Source organism: Rhinatrema bivittatum, chromosome 15, assembly GCF_901001135.1.
Source record: "Rhinatrema bivittatum chromosome 15, aRhiBiv1.1, whole genome shotgun sequence".
NCBI lineage: Eukaryota > Metazoa > Chordata > Amphibia > Gymnophiona > Rhinatrematidae > Rhinatrema > Rhinatrema bivittatum.
The window spans coordinates 48,287,544-48,306,831 of NC_042629.1; the positions used below are offsets into that span (position 1 = coordinate 48,287,544).

Sequence of the window (19,288 nt, forward strand, 5' to 3'; positions counted from 1 at the left end):
CCTTTCCCCCAACGACTTCAGAACAGTCCTTCAACTACTCATATTCTCCAACCTGGACTACTGCAACTCCCTGCTATTCCACTTACCTCTCACCACAATCCGACCACTTCAAATCCTTCAAAATACAGCAGCCAGAATACTCACAGGAACTAAAAAACACAAGCACATTACTCCAACACTTATATCACTACACTGGCTCCCAATAAAATTCAGGATAGACTACAAAATACCATCCATACTACACAAAATGATATACGAAAAACAAACAAACTGGCTAAGTACATCTATAAAACTCCACTCACCAAACAGAAACCTCCGCTCAACTAACAAAGGTCTATTAAAAATTCCACCTGCTCGTTCCAAACAACTTACCTCAACTCTGAAGAGAGCCATATCCCTAGGAAGTCCCAAACTCTGGAACTCCCTCCCAATCGAACTAAGAACACAACAAAATTTAAAAACCTTTAAAAAAGAACTAAAAACCTGGATATTCACCAAAGCCTACCAAAACACCCAATGACTCTCTGTTACTACTGTACTCCCTTCCGGCCCTATGTAAACATGTTGAACCAATGCAAGCACGTAATATAACCTGTACAGCTTGACATCCGAACTACGTTTATAACGCCCACATTAACTATGTTAACAATAGCATGAACCTTTTGAACACAATGTTAAACCTCGAAACTTTGTAAATCGTTGTGATGGCAATAACCGAACGACTGTATAGAAAACTCGATAAATAAATAAATAAATAATTGATGTTTTATCTCCTTGTATATCTCCTCCATTCCCTTAAAAGGATAGAAAAAGAATATTTTTTGTTGTTGTTTACAACTCAGGGTAGCTAAGGTTGTTAGGCCTTACCTAATTTGCAGAATGGACTTCAAATAATCCTGGCTGAATAGTGAACATGACATACAAAATTGATGGGAAAAAGCCATTCCCTGTACGTATCTGGATCAGTCCAGACTCTTGGGTTTATTCATCCCTGCCAGCAGATGGAGACAGAGACAAGCCTCACTGACACTGCTTGATATAAGCCCTGGTGCCACCTGCAGTAGATCAGTATTTCTCTGTCTCCACATATTGGCAGGTGCATAAACCTGCAGTCCTTTTTTTTTAGCCTTTTCTTTTTTGGATGAGCCTTCCTCCCAGGGGGTTGGTTCCCTTAGGGAACCATTCCTTGTTCGGTTGAGGTGGACCAGCTGAGGTCCAAATTGTTCCATGGGGTGTAAATCTGGTGGTCCAGATCCCTCCCCTCATGAGTCAGCTTTCAGCCCCCTTTTTTTCTTCTTCAGGGGTTTCTCTCCTTCTTGGCTTGTGGCTCATCTGAGCTGGACAGATCCTTTCAACTCTAGCAGGCCGATACGCGTTTGGACGCGCATTTTCGACGCGCTAGCTTTACCCCTTATTCAGTAAGGAGTAATAGCGCGTCGAAAACGCGCGTCCGACCCCCCCCCCGAAACTAATAGCGCCCTCAACATGCAAATGCATGTTGATGGCCCTATTAGATATTTCCGCGCGATACAGAAAGTAAAATGTGCAGCCAAGCCGCACATTTTACTTTCAGAAATTAGCGCCTACCCAAAGGTAGGTGTTAATTTCTCTCGGCACCGGGAAAGTGTACAGAAAAGCAGTAAAAACTGCTTTTCTGTACACCCTCCGACTTAATATCATGGCGATATTAAGTCGGAGGTCCCAAAGTTTAAAATAATAAAAAAGAAAAATAAATTTATAATCGGCTCACGGGTTGAAAACCGGACACTCAATTTTGCCGGTGTCTGTTTTCCAAACTCGTGGCTGTCAGCGGGTTTGAGAACCGACACCGGCAAAATTGAGCGTTGGCTGTCAAACTCGCTGACAGCTGCCGCTCCTGTCCAAACAGAGGCGCTAGGGACGCGCTAGTGTCCCTAGCACCTCTTTTTACCGCGGGCCCTAATTTGAATAAATTATTTTTCTGAATTGTGCACACAGGAGAGTGGCCGCTCGCCTGCTCTCCTGCGATTTTTACTGTATCAGCCTGTTGGAGAGGAACTTCCCTGCAATTTTTTTTTAGTAAAGTTTAGAAAAAAAAAAAAACAAAGAAGAAGAAAGGACACGGCTGAGTGGTAAGGCTCTGGGCTCTCTTGGGGGGGGGGGGGGGGCTAAACAGCAGGTCCCTTTGCCTCAGGGGCCTGGGGAAGACCAGGTTCTGGTTTTACCTCCGGGTTCACGCCCCTTCTCCCCTGATTTTATTCTCCTGCTTCATCAAGCCTATATGGCGCAGCAGGAATGTCTAGGATGCCCACAGTTGCCCCCGGCACCTCGGGGTCCGTGCCTTCAGTCTCCGGGTGCTGCTTCAGGGTCTACGCGATTGCGTGACTTGGGGGTCCCGCGTTTGCCCAGCCTGGGGGGGGGGGGACGGACAGTGGAGGGCTTAGAGGTCCTGGTCCCTCCAGCAGGGGCAGTGACAGCGTTGGCAGCACAGGATCTGGGGTCCCCGGACTGGGATCAGGATGATGATATGGGGACACATTCGGTTGCAGAGGGTGATGACACCAAGATTCTCCGTTGTTCTGGAGGGAGGAGTTGGAGCCTCTGCTTCCTCAAGTTCTTGAGGAGCTGGGTTTGAAAGCTCCTCAGGAGGTTCTGGAGATGGATGGGGTGGATCCTGTCCTAGATAGCCTTAGGGCTCCTCCTTCCGCCATTTCCTTATCATAGGTCTGTGCGGCAATTGGTAGAAAGTGAGTGGGATTCTCCAGATTCAGGCTTGAGGATGGGTAGAGCAATGTTGAAACTCTACCCCTTGCCGTAGCAAACCTTGGAGCTTTTTGTGCTTCCGCAGGTTGATGCGGCAGTTTCTGCGGTCACTAAGAAGACTTCTATTCCGGTTGCGGGAGCTGCGACCCTTAAGGATGTTCAGGATCGGAAGTTGGAGCTTCATTTCAAGAGGATCTTTGAGGGGGCGGCCTTGGGGCTGTGGGCCGCCATTTGCTTCAGCTTTAATCAAAGAGCATGTTTGCGCTGGGTTCAGAGTTTTCAGGACGGGCAAACACGACCTGGATCCGACACGTCTAATGCAGATCGCTTGGAGGTGTCGGTCGTATAGGTAGCTGATGCTCTCTATGATTTGGTGCATTTGCTATCTCGAATTATGGGTTCGCTGTAGCAGCCCAACGTATGCTGTGGCTCTGTCCTTGGTCTGCGGATGTATCTTCTAAGGCCTAGTTAGGTTCTTTGCCATTCAAGGGTCATCTGTTGTTTGGGGAGCAGTTGGAGCAGCTGATAAAGCAGTTGAGTGAAACGAAGGTACACAAGTTGCCAGAGGACAAGCCTAGGAATCGTCAGGCCCTTCAGTCACGGTCGCCTTTTTTAGGGACAGCAGACGATCTCGTCCTTCTAGAGGTCCCGTGGTGTCGCAGTCACAGAAACCTTTTCAACCTCGGGGTTCGAATTGGGGTGGCCGGAGACCTTTCAGGCCCCCTACAGTTGGGGGTGCTGCTGGGGTCAAGTCCTCCCAATGAAGCAAATCCAGTTCACTCGCCGTTCCCTATATATGGGGCCACCTGGCATGGTTTTACAGGGAGTGGACCAAGGTTATGCAGGATCAGTGGGTCCTCTCTGTGATAAGAGACGGTTATGTGTTAGAGTTTGCACGTCTCGTTCGCAACCTATTCTTAGTCTCCCCCTGCAGGTTTTTGGCGAAGCGTCGCGCGGTTTGGGAGACTTTGCGCAGGTTGCGTGAGTAGGGGCGGTGATCCCAGTGCCTCCACCGGAGCAGGGCAGAGGTCGTTACTCCCTCTACTTTGCGGTGCCGAAAAAGGAGGGCATGCTTCAGTCCATTCTGGTCCTCAAGTCAGTCAATGCGTCCTTAAAGATACCGAGTTTTCGCATGGAGACTTTACGTTCAGTGATTGCAGTAGTGCGCTCTCGGAAGTTTTTGGCTTCCCTGGATCTGACTGAGGCAAATCTACGTATTCCCGTTTGTCTGGATCATCAGCGCTTTCTGAGGTTTGCAGTGCTGGGTCAGCATTTCCAATTCCAGGCTCTCCCCTTCGGGCTGGCCACGGGTCCTCGCAAGTTCACCAAGGTAATGGTGGTGGTGGCGGCAGCAGCACTTTGGCGCAAGGGGGTCCTGGTGCACCCTTATCTTGATGATTGGCTGATTTGTGAGAAATCATTGGATGGCTGCTGTTCTTCGGTACAGAAAGGTTTTCGTCTGCTAGAGTCTCTCAGCTGCGTGGTCAATTGGGCGAAGTCATTTGGAGCCGTCCCAGACACTCAACTATCTCAGGACTCATTTCAACACAAGGCAAGGCAAAGTGTATCTCACAGAGGAGAGGATGATCAAGCTACAGTCATAAGTTCGCCGCTTATTGTTATTGATGTTGCCCCGAGCCTGGGATTTTTTGCAGGTTCTGGGATCAATGGCCTCAATGCTGGAATTGGTGCCGTGGGCCTTCGCGCATACGCGCCCGCTTCAGAGGGCCCTGTTGGAGAGGTGGAATCCTCTGTCTCAGGCTTTTCATTTACCGGTCTTGCTGGATGCGTCGGCACAGAGCAGCCTCTTGTGGTGGCTACAGTCATCCAATCTGCAGCGTGATGTCAGTCTCGAGGTTCTGGATTGGGTGGTTCTCACTACCAATGCCAGTCTCTCTGGTTGGGGGGGTGGTCGGCGAGCAGCAGTCTGCCCAGGGCACTTGGTCGGCGGTGGAAGCCTCGTGGCCTATCAATTGGTTGGAGACCAGGACTGTGCGGCTGGCACTTCGAGCCTTTCTCCCTCTCGCTAAGGGTCGATCGGTCATGGTTGTGTTGGACAATGCAACGACGGTAGCTTACATCAATCGTCAGGGTGGCACCAAGAGCCAGAGGGTGGCCCTGGAAGCTCAGGAGCTGTTTCTCTGAGAGGAACTGTACTTGGTTCAGTTAGCTGCGTCTCATATCGCGGGCGTCAACAATGTCCAGCCCAATTTTCTCAGTCATCAGAGCTTAGATCCAGGCAAGTGGGAATTGGCGGAATCTGCAATGCGACTCATCCGGAAGAGGTGGGGTTGTCCTCATGTCTATTTGATGGCGACTCGGCTCAATGCGAAAGCTCCTCAGATTTTCAACCGCAGGAGGGAGTACGGGGCCAAGGCAGTTGACGCTCTAGGCGTTGCTTGAGGCGGAGAGGATATCCAGAGCTGGTGATTGCTATGTTTTTGCAGGCTAGGCAGCAGTCTATCTCCCTCTTATTGTTTGGGTTTGGAAAGTGTTTGAGGCTTGGTGTACTGACCGAGGGATACAGGCGGTTCGTGCTTCAATATCTCACGTATTGTCTTTCCTACAAGAGGGTTTAGCTAAAGGCCTTGCTTTTAATTCTCTTAGGGTACAGGTAGCGGCTCTAGCCTGCTTGCAAGGGAAGATTGAGGGTTACTCCTTATCTTGTCATCCAGATGTACAGAAGTTTCTTCAGGGAGTTAAGAATTTGCATCCTCCAGTGCAGAAGGTCTGTCCCCCCTGAAACCTTAATCTAGTTCTGTGAGTATTGTGTGACGCTCCATTTGAGCCAATTCGGAGAGCGACCCTTAAGAATTTGACTCTCAAGGTCGTTTTCTTGGTGGCCATCTGTTCCGCCAGGAGGATTTCTAAATTGCAAGCTTTGTCGTGCAGAGACCCTTTCCTTCAAATATCTGATTCTGGAGTCATGTTGCGTACGGTTCCTTCTTTTGTCCCGAAGGTGGTCTCTGCCTTTCATGTTAATCAGACTATCGAGCTCCCAGCATTTACAGAGTTGGATGATTCTGTGCAGCATGCTCGGGAGCTTAAGCTGGTGGATGTCCGCAGGGCCTTGCTTCAATATTTCAAGGTTACTAATGATTTCCCCACTAATGATTAACCCCACTAGAACAATACAAATCCATGAACCAAAACAGAAAAACCCTTGGTTTAATTAAAAATTAAAGGAAATTAAACAAAATCTGAGAAAAAAAGAAAAAAGATGGAAAAAAGACAAATCAGCGGAAAATTTAACCAAATTTAGGAAACAACTAGCCTTTTATAAAAAAGTAATTCTTGAAGCAAAAAAACAATTCTTCAATTCAAAAATAGAAAAACAACCCACGAACACTATTCAACATAGTTAAAAATCTGACTAATGATAAAGCAGATATGCCCCAAGCCCCACAAGAGAACAAATGCAACGACCTAGCACACTATTTCTCAGACAAAATCACAAACCTTAAAGCAAAAATTCCGTTCCTAACAAAACAGGAAATCAAGATGCAAAAAAGAGAAGTGACACAATTCTCCGCATTCAACGAGGTATCCCAGACCGAAGTTGAATGCATGAATAAAAAGTTGAATGCATGATAAAAAAAACTGAATCCCGCACCACATAAAATTCCCACCACAGATATAAAAAAAACTAGCTGATATAACCTCATACTCACTAACCAAAATAATTAACCTATCACTCAGTGAAGGAGTGATGCCAGACTCACTCAAAAATGCAATAATAAAACTATTCTGAAAAAGAAAAACAGTGACCTAACCGTATTAAGTAACTATAGACCTGTTTCAAACCTGCCCATGATCGCAAAATGAATAGAAAAAGCAGTACAAAAGCAACTAGCAGAACATCTAGACAACAATAACATACTCTTCCCTTCACAACATGGCTTCAGAAAACACTATAGCACCGAAACGTTACTTATCTCTCTAACAGATACCGTACTTCGTGGATTTGACAGCGGAAAACACTACATCATGATACTGCTTGATCTGTCCACAGCATTTGACACAGTAAACCATGATATACTATTGAAAAGACTGGAAGAAATTGGATTACAAAACAAAACAATTAAATGGTTCACATCTTACCTTAACAATAGATCTTATCAGGTACAGATAAAAAACTCAATATCAGACAAAATCACACTAAAGACAGGAGTCCCCCAGGGTTCGGCACTCTCAGCAACTCTATTTAACATTTACATGCTCCCCCTCTGCCACTTACTGGCTGGGCTAGGGATCATACACTACATATATGCTGACGACATTCAATTCTTCCAGTTGAAGAATCAATTGAAAAAACACTAAACTTTGCAATGTTATACCTAGACATAATTAAACAACTATTAAACCAAATGGAACTAGTAATCAACACTGAAAAAACAGAATTTATACATCTTGAACGAAAAAACATCGAAAGAATTCAAAATCCCATTCGACTTAAAAATGACAAATCAGTAGAGTTAACTGATAAAGCTAGAAACCTAGGTGTAATTATAGACACTGAACTGAGCCTTAAGCAACACATATCAATAAAAGCAAGAGAAGGCTACGCCAAACTAATGGTCCTTAGAAGACTAAAACCCCTACTAAATCAGGAACACTTTCCTACAGTTCTACAAGCATTAATATTTGCCAGCACGGACTACTGTAACACACTTTTCCTAGAATTACCATACACCACTATCAGACCACTGCAAATACTACAGAACTCGGCTGCCAGAATACTTACTGGTAAAGGCAGAAGAGATCATATCACCCAAACACTTGCAGATCTACACTGGCTCCCAATAGAACAGAGAGTTCAATTTAAAACACTATGCACAGTTCATAAGCTAATTAATGACGAAAATGCTGACTGGCTAAACACCGCATTACGATTACATGTCCCTCAAAGAAATCTCAGATCAGCCAATAAAGCTCTGCTAACCATACCCTCAGTCAAAACAGCAAAGTTAACCCAAGTTAGAGAGAGAGCACTATCTTTGGCAGGACCATTATTATGGAACACATTACCACTGGAATTAAGACTAATGAAAGACTTAAAACTCTTTAAAAAAGACTTAAAAACATGGCTCTTCAAAAAAGCATTTCACAGTGAGGTAGCGGAATAACAACACATACACAAAGCAGGAAGTCACCAAGAAAAAGCAAAATTACTTATTTTTTATTATTTTCTCACAATTAAGTATTAAATTAGAAAGACAGTTAATCATAAATGGTAACCACACCCATTCCCCATTTAGAGTATATTATTGAACCATGTAACCGTATAATAATGGCACCCTATGGATAATTGAGAAACCACATATTTGTGCCTAACTGTAAACCGTTGTGATGGTGCACTACTAAACGACGGTATAGAAAAGTTTTAAATAAATAAAATTCAGGGGGTCGGATCATCTTTTTGTTTTATGGAGCGGATCGAAGAAAGGTACCAAGGCCTCCAAAGCAACTATTGCCAGGTGGCTTAAGGAGGCTATTAGGTCAGCATATACTCTCAAAGGCCATCAAATTCCTGAGGGTTTGCGGGCCCACTCGACTCGGGCTCAGGTGGCTTCATGGGCGGAGGCTCAGTTGGTGTCTCTGCAGGAGATTTGCAGGACGGCTTGGAAATCGTTGCATACTTTTGCGAGGCATTACCGATTGGATTTGGGAGATTCGGGTTCCCGGTCTTTTGGTGAAGGTGTCTTGCGAGCAGGACTCTCCAGGTCCCACCCTCTCTAGGAAGCTTTGGTACAGCCCAGGAGTCTGGACTGATCTGGGTACGTACAGGGAAAAGAAAATTGGTTCTTACCTGATAATTTTCGTTCCTGTAGTACTAATGGATCAGTCCAGAACCCACCCAAGTTGGAGGGGGAGAGTCTTCCTCTCAGCTATGATCCTTTCAGCATACTTCAGTTCCTAGTTTGTTCATACATTACAAGTTTTTTACAAGTCTTTAATCAAGTTTTTGGCACATAATGTTTTTGGCTTGGGTACAGATTAATACTGATCTACTGCAGGTGGCACCAGGGCTTATCAAGCAGTGTCAGCAAGACTTTTTTCTGTCTCCATCTGCTGGCAGGGATGAATAAACCCAGGAGTCTGGACTGATCATTTGGTACTACAGGAACGAAAATTAGCAGGTAAGAACCAATTTTCTTGTCTGCTGCCCACTGATGGAGAACAGCTGCTCTGTGGTCCCACTAGTGGAGAACAGCTGATCTGTGGCCCCACTGGTTGGAAACAGCCGATCAGAAAGGCCTTATTTAGCAGAAATGGTGAATTCCACAATATTAGGCCCCTTGCACAATTTAAATAGGTCTTTAGCCATTGCATCACAGACCCAATCGCTGACTTTGAACATCTGCCGTGAGTTTATGGAAGAACAGTAGTGCACTCAGTTGATGAGCTTACCAAAGTGCCATGACCTAGTCCTCCCTGGTTATCTTGTCAACAACACAACACAGTAATAACTTTTCCCTTCAATGAACTGCTTAGTTTAATTGACCACTAATCTATTCCTCATACTGAATTATTCATCAGACTGACTGAGCCACAAAGATGCAGTTCTATTTGTTCTATTCCTTAATATTTGCTGTTCCTAGCAGCCTCATAGCTTGGTTATTTTTCAGTTGTCCTTACAATATATGATTTACAAATCTCTTCCTGGTACTATATGCTAATGGCATGACCTATATTTCCGAGTCAGCGGAGATTAGATAGCTTTTGTTTGTTTTTAGCCTGATTCAGATGATTCATATACTGCAAATAATAATATATTTGATATTAGGTGGAAAACTCTACAAATGCTTTATGATTTCAAACAGGAAAATACCTATTGTAACTGGCCTTGAGTTACCAATGAAAAGATGTGAGCTAAATCTAAATAAATAAAATGATTTAATCTTTTTCCAGAAAATTCAACGTATAAGAAGAAAAGTGTGAGCAAGTTTGGATCATTTTCTGCCACCTTGAAAAGTGGGATCCATCTGTCACTGAGCAACTATGGACCAACTGGGAAAAGTCCAGGTAATTAAGTAACAATAAGTAAAGCCTAGGGGCATGACTACATAATGTATCCTTTCTTAAAAACCAATAATATCCAGTTTTAATTGTTACCTCTCCTTATTCCTTATTGTTGTTGTCACCAAATGCTGTCTTCAAAAGTTGCACAAGTTCTTTTTCTGCTCATTTTCCATCTTTGCTTTGCCCAGATTTCTAGACCATGATTGTTTTTTCACATCATCACCTGAGATTGTTCTCTGCTTTCCCCTTTCTCTCTCTCTCTCTTCTTTGTCCTCCCGTAGTAAATTAGCTAATTTGGCACCAAAAGCTATGAGCACATGATCAGCAAATCTCAGTTTTTGTTTGGCTAGATCTTCTACCAGTGTTCTTCCATATCCCATCACCTTATCAGTACTAGCTAGATTACGTACCATTAACAGTCTTATTTCTGGACTCTAGGAGGAGCTTTCAAAATAAACTTCAAATACTAATTTGTCTGCAGGCATGAAATAGAAATTTGAATGCAAATGGGGATCTTAATGATTCATGCTTTTTCTAATTACCAGAGGGACTTAAATTGCTTACTTTCTTGCCTGTACTCACAATTACACTGTCATCTCTATCTTACAGGATAGAAATATATGGCAGGTTATCCTCTATAGTCATTACTTTTCTCCTGGGAAACAGGAATGGCTCATGCAAGGTTATGCAGAATCTAGTTAATTGAAACTTACATTTCAATTAGTAATGCAGATATATAAAACACACTTTCTCATGTACATCTCAATCTTTACACGTATTTTTATAACCATCAATTTTTCCCTTCTCACAGGACAAGCAGGATGGCTGTCCTCACATATGGGTGACATCATCAGGATGGAGCCCAATCACGAACACTTTTGTCAAAATTTCTAGAACTTTGACTGGCACCTACTGGGCATGCCCAGCGCAGCACCAACCCTGCATCCAACAGGGTCCCCCTTCAATCTTCTTTTTTCCGTGCAGCAGTAGCCACGCGGGTCAAGGAGCTCTTTGAGATTCCTGACAGGAATTTTCCTTACGGAAATTCTTCAAAAAATTTCAAAAAATTCTACCCCATAGAGGTCCCCCTATCGATATCCATACTCCGTGGTCAAAAGGTAACATTTTACCCTTGTTGCGGTTGATTCCCGTCGAGTTATACCCTCGGGGCCAACTGGCCATTGACCGCACCGCTGCTAAATTTTTGTCGGCGTCGGGTTTTAGTCGGTGCCCCGACTGTAGTCGAACAGTGTCTGTCACTGACCCACACAGGGTCTGTGTTATGTGTTTGGGGTCCGACCACGATGTCCTAACTTGCACCAAATGTGCCCAAATGTGACACCAAAGGGTCGCAAGGCTCGTTTAGAGAAAATGGAGTTTCTCTTTCAGTTAAAAACCCCGACTCCATCGATAGCTTTGACCTCGTCTGAGCCGGTACCATCAACCTCTCACCAGCACCGGGACACCACTGCTGCCCGCCCGGCTTCGACGATTCCAAAGGTGTCTATTTCCTCCTTGCCTCCGCAAGAAAAGGACCAAGGAGAACATTGTATAAGACGTCGACACCAACATCGTAAGGCTCAGTCCGTCGATCCAGGCCAGTCCTCAGCATCGACATCGACAGAGCCACTGACAAATAAGCCCCGTCCAAAAAAGGCCCTATCCTCTTCTGCAACCGGGTCACCGAGGCATTCCCCACCTTCAGTGGTGCAGGGATCCGCGATTCCACCTTCACCGGTGGACCCTCCGGCTACGCCAGTGCTGCCTCCTACTCTGGAGCCGGGGTTCCATGCCCCAGGCTTCCGCAAGGAATTGGATCTGATGATCCAAGAGGCCATCGGTAATGCACTTAAGGGCTTCCAACTTCCATTGACGCCGGAGCTGGAGCTGGTCACCGATCCGATTCCTGTAGCGCTTGCACCGCTACTGGGTAAACTGGATGCGTTGATTGATGCCCTTCCACTGATGGAACCGAGACCACCAGTGGCTCCGGTGCCTTCTACACCAATTCCATTATCTTCGGATGAGGAGGAAACACAGATAACCCATTCCACTGTCAGGTATTTTACCACCGACTCGTCCATCAATGTCAGCAGCTCCTTCGGTTCCTCCTTTGATACCGTCGGTGCCTCCATCGATGCCGTTGGTACCACCTCCGATGCCTAGGCCTGGTACTTCAGGATTAGCACCATTTCTCCCTTCTGGAGACCCTCTAGGTGCTGGAGATCAACTCTATGATCCTTGGATCGATGACACCTCCCAGGATACAGATGATCTACCATCAGAGCCCTCTCCTCCAGATGAGAGACGACGTTCTCCACCAGAAGATTTGTCTTTCATTCATTTATTTTATTAAGGAAATGTCTGAAACCATTCCCTTTCCACTTCAGACAGAAGAGGACTGTAGGCACAAGATTCTGGAAGTACTCCAATTTCTTGATGCTCTGAAGGAAATCAAGTCTATACCTATACATGAAATCCTGCTTGATCTCCTGAAGAGAAACTGGGAACACCCAGGCTCAGTTCCACCTGTCCAACCGTAAGACAGATGCCATTTATCTTGTACAGTCAGCTCCTGGTTTTCAAAAATCACAGTTGGATCATCACTCTGTGGTTGTTGAATCAGCCCAGAAGAAGGCATGACGTTCAAAACCTCATTCCTCCATACCTCCAGGGAAGGAACAAAAATCCCTGGATGCTTTTGGCAGGCGTGTCTTCCATGGTTCCATGCTCATATTTCGCATTGCCTCTTACCAGTTGTATATGACCCAGTATAACAGAGACCTTTTTAAGAGAGGATCCAGGATTTCTCGGATAACTTACCAGAGCAAATCCAGGTTCAACTGCATACTCTAGCTCAAAAAGGCCTAGATGCTGGAAAACGTGAGGTCCGACCTGCATATGATATCTTTGACACTGCCTCTAGAGTGTCTGCAGCGGGGATTAGTGCAAGAAGATGGGCCTGGCTTAAATCCTCAGACTTAAGACCAGAAGTGCAAGACAGGTTAGCTGTGTAGGAGATAATCTCTTCGGTGAAAAGATCCGAGAGACTGTGGCGCAACTGAAAAACCATCATGAAATGCTGCGCCAGCTTTCCTCTGTGCCGTCTGAGTTACTATCCTCCCCTAAGAGAACTTTCAGGCATGACTCTAAGCGGCCAACTTACAAGCCAAGAAAATTTTATCCACCAGCTTCTAGAGGGCGTCCTTCCAGACCTTACCAAAAAGGTCAGTCCAGACAGTCTCACCCTCAAAAGTCTGTCAGCCTCTCAGCCTGGGCCAGCGTCAGGGTTTTGACTCTCACCTAGAGAACATAAGCCAGCCTCCTCTACCATCCATACTGGTCGGCGGTCGGCTCTGCCACTTCAACAGCATTTGGCATACAGTCATCACAGACGAGTGGGTACTTGCAGTAGTCACTCAAGGTTACCACCTAAATTTCCTGAATGCTCCACCGGACTCCCCACCTCGGCTGACGTGGGGGACGTCCGACCACACACTCTTGCTCGAGCAGGAGGTCTCAACCCTCCTGCAGTCCCGAGCAATAGAACCAGTGCCCCTCTCCCAGCAAGGGCAGGGATTCTATTCCCGATATTTTCTAATACCAAAAATGTCAGGTGGCATACGCCCGATACTGGACCTTCATGTTTTAAACACATTTTTGCAGAAAGAAAAATTCAAAATGGTAATCTTGGGTTCTTTACTCCCTCTTCTGCAAAGAGGAGATTGGCTATGCTCTCTAGACCTCCAAGACGCTTACACACACATCTCGATTACTCCTTCCCATCGCAAATACCTGAGATTCTTGGTCGGCCCCCGCCATTTCCAGTACCATGTACTGCCATTTCGCCTAGCATCCGCTCCACGAGTATTCACCAATTGTCTGGTGGTGGTCGCATCCTTTCTCAGAAATCAGGGTGTATACGTCTACCCTTATCTCGATGATTGGCTGATAAGGGCTCCGACTCAGCAGGATGGGTTAGCCTCTCTGCATCTCACTATCCATACCCTGGATAGTGGTCTCCCTAGGATTTCTAATCAACTATCCCAAATCCAACCCTATCCTTTATAGGGGCCGACATAAACACCATACAGACGAAAGCCTTCCTCCCTCAGGATCGCGCTTTCACCATAACCTCTCTGGCGCATCACTTGAAGACTCGAGTATCTTCATCTGCTCATCATTTCCTCATACTGCTAGGCCACATGGCATCCTCGGTGCATGTCACTCCGATGGCTCGCCTAGCCATGAGAGTCATGCAGTGGACTTTAAAATCCCAGTGGATTCAAGCTTATCAGCCAGTTTCCAGCATTATCCAAGTTACCATCCACCAGGCTAGTCTGTCACTAGCCTGGTGGATGCTCCACTCCAATCTCACTCAAGGCCTTCCATTTTAGACTCCAGAAACTCAAATTATATTAACAGACGCATCCAACCTAGGGTGGGGTGCACATGTCAGCAACCTCCAATCTCAGGGAACCTGGTCTCCAGAGGAAGCCAAACACCAAATAAATTTCCTGGAGCCAAGGGCGATCAGATATGCCCTAAAGGCCTTTCAGGATTGCCTATCAAATAAGGCCATCCTGATTCAAACTGACAACCAGGTTGCGATGTGGTACATCAACAAACAAGGGGGAACGGGTTCCTACCTTCTGTGTCAGGAAGCTGCACAGCTATGGGCATGGGCTCTTTCTCGCTCGATGTACCTCAAAGCAACCTATTTGCTGGGATTGGACAATATTCTGGCGGACAAGCTGAGTCGCACTTTCCATCCTCATGAGTGGTCTCTCAACCCCACGGTAGCGGACACAATATTCCAACGCTGGGGTTACCCTCGCATAGACCTCTTTGCGTCGATCCACAACCACAAAGTAAACAACTTCTGCTCTCTCACATTGTCGCCAGTCGCATCTAAGAGATGCCTTCGCCCTCTCTTGGGCCAGCGGCTTTCTTTATGCATATTCTCCACTTCCTCTCATTTCAAAGACTCTCATGAAGCTCTGGCAAGACAAGGGATTAATGATTCTGATGGCTCCACGCTGGTCACGCCAGGTGTGGTTTCCAATCCTCCAGGACCTATCAGTACGCCGGCACATTCCTCTGGGGAAGGATCCCCTTCTGATAACTCAGAACGATGGATCCCTGTGCCACCCCAACCTCCAGGCTCTGTCTCTGACAGCCTGGATGTTGAAAGGTTAATACTCCAACCTCTTAACCTTTCAGAGTCGGTATCCCGAGTCCTGGTGGCTTCACGAAAGCCTTCAATGAGAAGATCTTATTGCTCTAAATGGAAGAGGTTTAAAGCCTGGTGCACTTCCATGTCCATAGACCCCTTCACTTGTCCCACTGTGAGGTTCTTGGACTATCTCTGGCACCTGTCAGAGTTGGGCCTGAAAACTTCCTCTATCAGGGTGCATGTCAGTGCAGTGTCTGCGTACCATAAGGGTATAGGGAATGTCTCCATGTAAAACCTCCATTGCGCCCTCCTGCCCTGCTTGGGACCTTAACGTGGTTTTGGGGCGGCTCAAGAAACCTCCGTTTGAGCCTCTCCATTCCTATGATCTCCGCTATCTCACCTGGAAAGTAGTTTTTATTCTAGCGATCAAATCCGCTCGCAGAGTTAGTGAATTACAGGCATTAGTTACCTACCCGCCGTATACTAAACTTCTGCATGATAGGGTAGTACTCCGTACTCACCCTAAATTTTTACCAAAGGTAGTCTCGGAGTTTCATTTCAATCAATCCATCATCCTGCCTACATTTTTTCCCAGGCCCCATTCCATTCCAGGAGAACAGGCTCTGCATTCCTTAGACTGCAAGTGTGCTCTAGCCTTCTATCTAGAACGCACATCAGCCCACAGGAAATCCACTCAATTGTTTGTTTCGTTCGATACCAACAAACTGGGAAATCCTGTGGGAAAGCAGACCCTCTCCTCCTGGTTGGCGGACTGTATCTCTTTTTGCTACCAGCAAGCAGGCATTCCATTACAAGACCGAGTGAAAGCACACTCTATCAGGACCATGGCGACATCAGTAGCGCACCTCCGTTCGGTGCCACTTGCTGACATATATAAGGCTGCTACCTGGAGCTCTCTCCATACTTTCGCAGTTCATTATTGCTTAGATAAGGCTGGCAGACAAGATTCCATCTTCGGCCAGTCTGTTCTACTCAACTTATTTTCAATTTAACTTACCAACATCCACCGACCCGTTGGGGTTCAGGATGCCCTCCTAACCAAATTCCACCCCTATTGTTGTGCCTGTTGCACGTCTTTGGGTGCATTTGATGCTTTGCACAGGCATCCTCAGCTCGGTACTCACCCATACGTGAGGACTACCATCCTGCTTGTCCTGTGAGAAAGCAGAGTTGCTTACCTGTAACAGGTGTTCTCACAGGATAGCAGGATGTTAGTCCTCACGAAACCCGCCCGCCACCCCGCGGAGTTGGGTTAGTTTTCGTTTTCTTATTTTATTTTTCGCGTATACTTTTGCTATATTACAAGACTGAAGGGGGACCCCTGCTGATATCAGGGTTGGTGCTGTGCTGGGCATGCCCAGTAAGTGCCAGTCAAAGTTCTAGAAACTTTGACAAAAGTGTGCCATGATTGGGCTCCATCCTGATGATGTCACCCATATGTGAGGACTAACATCCTGCTGTCTTGTGAGAACACCTGTTACAGGTAAGCAACTCTGCTTTCTCTATTATCTTATGATAATCACTTAGGACATAATGGGCCCAATATTCAATGTTGCCCGGATAAGTAACTTAGCTGTGTATGTCTTGCTACTTAGCCAGATACGTTCTAACTGGCTAAGTTGACCAGCTCTATTTCATCTGATTAACTTAACCAGATAAGAGTGAATATCATTACTTATCCAGTTAAAATAACTGGATAAATAGTGCCACCCTGGTCGCCCACTGTCCATCCACAAATTGACTGCCTAAAAGATAGCCAATAAGTGACTTATCCGGCTATCTAGCAGATATTCAGCAGCCTGCTAGATAGCCAGATAAATCCTACAGCTGATCTGTGGCACTTATCTGGCTATTGAGCCCTGAACATGCTTGGAATATCAGGCCCAATGTTTCTTTCAAGCCAAGATTTCCACCTGGCAGTGTAAGTAGCTGCCTGGTTTCACCTGCTTCTCTGTGCCAATGGCACTTTCTGAGCAGCAGTGACCCGTTTGACTTGTCTCCTTAAAAGTGGCTTGGTGGCATTAGGACTATAAAATAGAATTGCCACCGGCTGACTTGCACCCTGTGTCTTTATGGGAGTATGTGCGGTGGGGGGCAACCACTCAGGGAAGTGCTGTTGAAACAGAAGAGGGAGTGCACCTCTAGAGGAGGATCACTTTATCTTTAACCAATCTCCCTGGCTGCCCCATCCTCGGAGGATGACCGCCTCCCCTGCTCTTGCACCTAGGGTGCCTAACAGATAAATCTGGCCGTGATATTTTGCAGATAGTATGCTAGTATGGAAGCCATCTGTAAGGCCAACTCTTTCCAGTGCTGTTCTTGTGCCAGAAAAATGTCATGCATTGAGAGTTTATTTTATGTTGCTTATTTTGCAGTGGAGATAGATCACACTTTGACAGCTATGCTGAATTTCCCCTCTGTTCATAGTCCCAGCATTGTCCCAGCTCTTCAGTCTGCCACCCCATCAGCAAAAGCAAAGAAGCCTCCTAAAGTTCCAAAGTCAGCAGCCTCTCCAGAACTCGATGAGTTATCAAAGCAAGCAGAGTTAAAAGTGGGTCTATTTTATCTTCAAAAATCCTTTTGTATGCTAAGGGGTAGTTTTTCAGAAAAGTATAGATACATGATAATTAATCATGTCACTACAGGCAGGGGCAGACAAAAACTGCCAGCTTGAAAATGAAATGCTCCTGTCAAGAATGTAGCTCCTGGATCCTGATTCCAAGTGTAGTCTTATCATTTTAAAAGATTAAGGGATTGCACATAAGATGCTAATGATGACATCCCTTTGAAGCTGACCAGGCTAAATTCCAAATTCTTTACTAAGTCAGTGATACATGCCTAGAACAGCTTATCAGCAGAGGTAGTAGTAACCAGAACTGTGTCGGAATTTAAGCACTCTTGGGACAGACAGAGGACAGTGGTAAGAGCAGGAGGGTAAAAGAAATGGGAAGGGGCTTGGCAGTCAATTAGTTATGGAAACCTATAGGTGCAATCACATGGAACAGTAGAGGCCAAAAATGGAAGAAGACAATGCAGACTTGCCCAAAGTGGTGTTCTCTGTACATACCCAGATCAGTCCAGACTCCTGGGTTTTGCCTCCCCTCCGGCAGATGGAGACAGAGAAAGTTTTACTGACACTGCCACATAACACAAGGTCCCACCTGCAGTCCCTCAGTAATTCTCTGTCTCCAGCAGATGGTGAAGGTACAAAACCTGCAGTCTGAGTTTCAACAAAAAAAAAGTCTACAGAATTTAGGAGTATTTGCCTCTCAGGGGGTTGTTAGGTCTTGGTGGGGCCATCCCCCCTGGTCTCTGAGGCGGACGAGCAGAGGGTCAGGGGCCCTTTTTTGCTCGGTCCTTTCCCATCGATAGCAGGGCTGAATTAGCCATGCTGTCTGGGAGAGCATCGCAATCCCAAGTAGGCGGAGTTTCCTCAGCTAACCACAGAGTTTTGACTCTGTGCGTCTGTGCGGTAGTGTTCCCGCGCGGTTCCCTCGCCTCTTTTTTTTTCCTTTTTTTCCACGAGCCGTTCGCACACGGGGGTTTTTTCCTCTTGCTATTTTTTCCTGACAGGAATCTTTTTTGATGAATTTTTTCGTAATTTTTCTCAATTTTTTCTTCGCAGATGGCTCCGAAGCCTTCTGGGTTCAAGTATTGTCAGTGAGGCAAAATTATGGACATAATTATTGCTTCATCTGTTTAGGCCCGGTCCACGACCAAGCATCGTGTCGGGACTGTGGTAGGATGTCTCCATGGGCCCAGCGGCAGTGGGCAGCAAGAATGGAGAGATTACGGATGGGCACTTCGGCACCACCATCCTCCGTACATTCTTCGCCGAGACTGGCAAAATCCGGTAACGCCCACTCAAAAAGAGCTTCTTCATTAGAACCATCCGAACTCAAAAATGTCGTCCCCAGTACCGGGCCAGGGTCTCACACACCCTCAAGGCCTTTCAGGAAAGTCGGGGATCTGGCAGCGGTACTCCGGTTAAAAGAAGCGGGGAATGCATCATCTAGATCTGCGTCCTCAACGCCGATAAAACGGATGCATGACGCACGTACGACGCACGGCGTGTACAAATGACATGGATCGACGCATGGCGCATCTACGATGCATGCAACGGCACACAGCGCATCCTCTGTGCATCTACCGGCGCACAGCACAGCCACGGCGCATGGACGACCACACAGCGCATCTACGGCGCAGAGACCATTGCACAACGCACCTAAGGTGCAGGGCGCAAAAAGGATGTAGGTAGAGTCACCAGACCGCAATGTAGCAGGCAAGCATCATCATAAGTCACATCATTCACGTCCATCGAAGCAT

At 46.2% G+C, this 19,288-nt stretch overlaps 1 protein-coding gene across 2 annotated transcripts in view; it reads left to right on the top strand.

Annotated features, from left to right (window-relative positions):
* Positions 1-19,288, top strand: part of SPAG17 (sperm associated antigen 17) — a 289,254-nt gene that overhangs the window by 155,949 nt on the left and 114,017 nt on the right. For both annotated transcript variants that reach the window (XM_029577979.1, XM_029577980.1), the window contains 2 exons: positions 9,655-9,768; positions 17,338-17,513. In XM_029577979.1, coding sequence (XP_029433839.1) covers positions 9,655-9,768; positions 17,338-17,513 — 290 coding nt within the window. The remainder of the gene's footprint in view (positions 1-9,654; positions 9,769-17,337; positions 17,514-19,288) is intronic.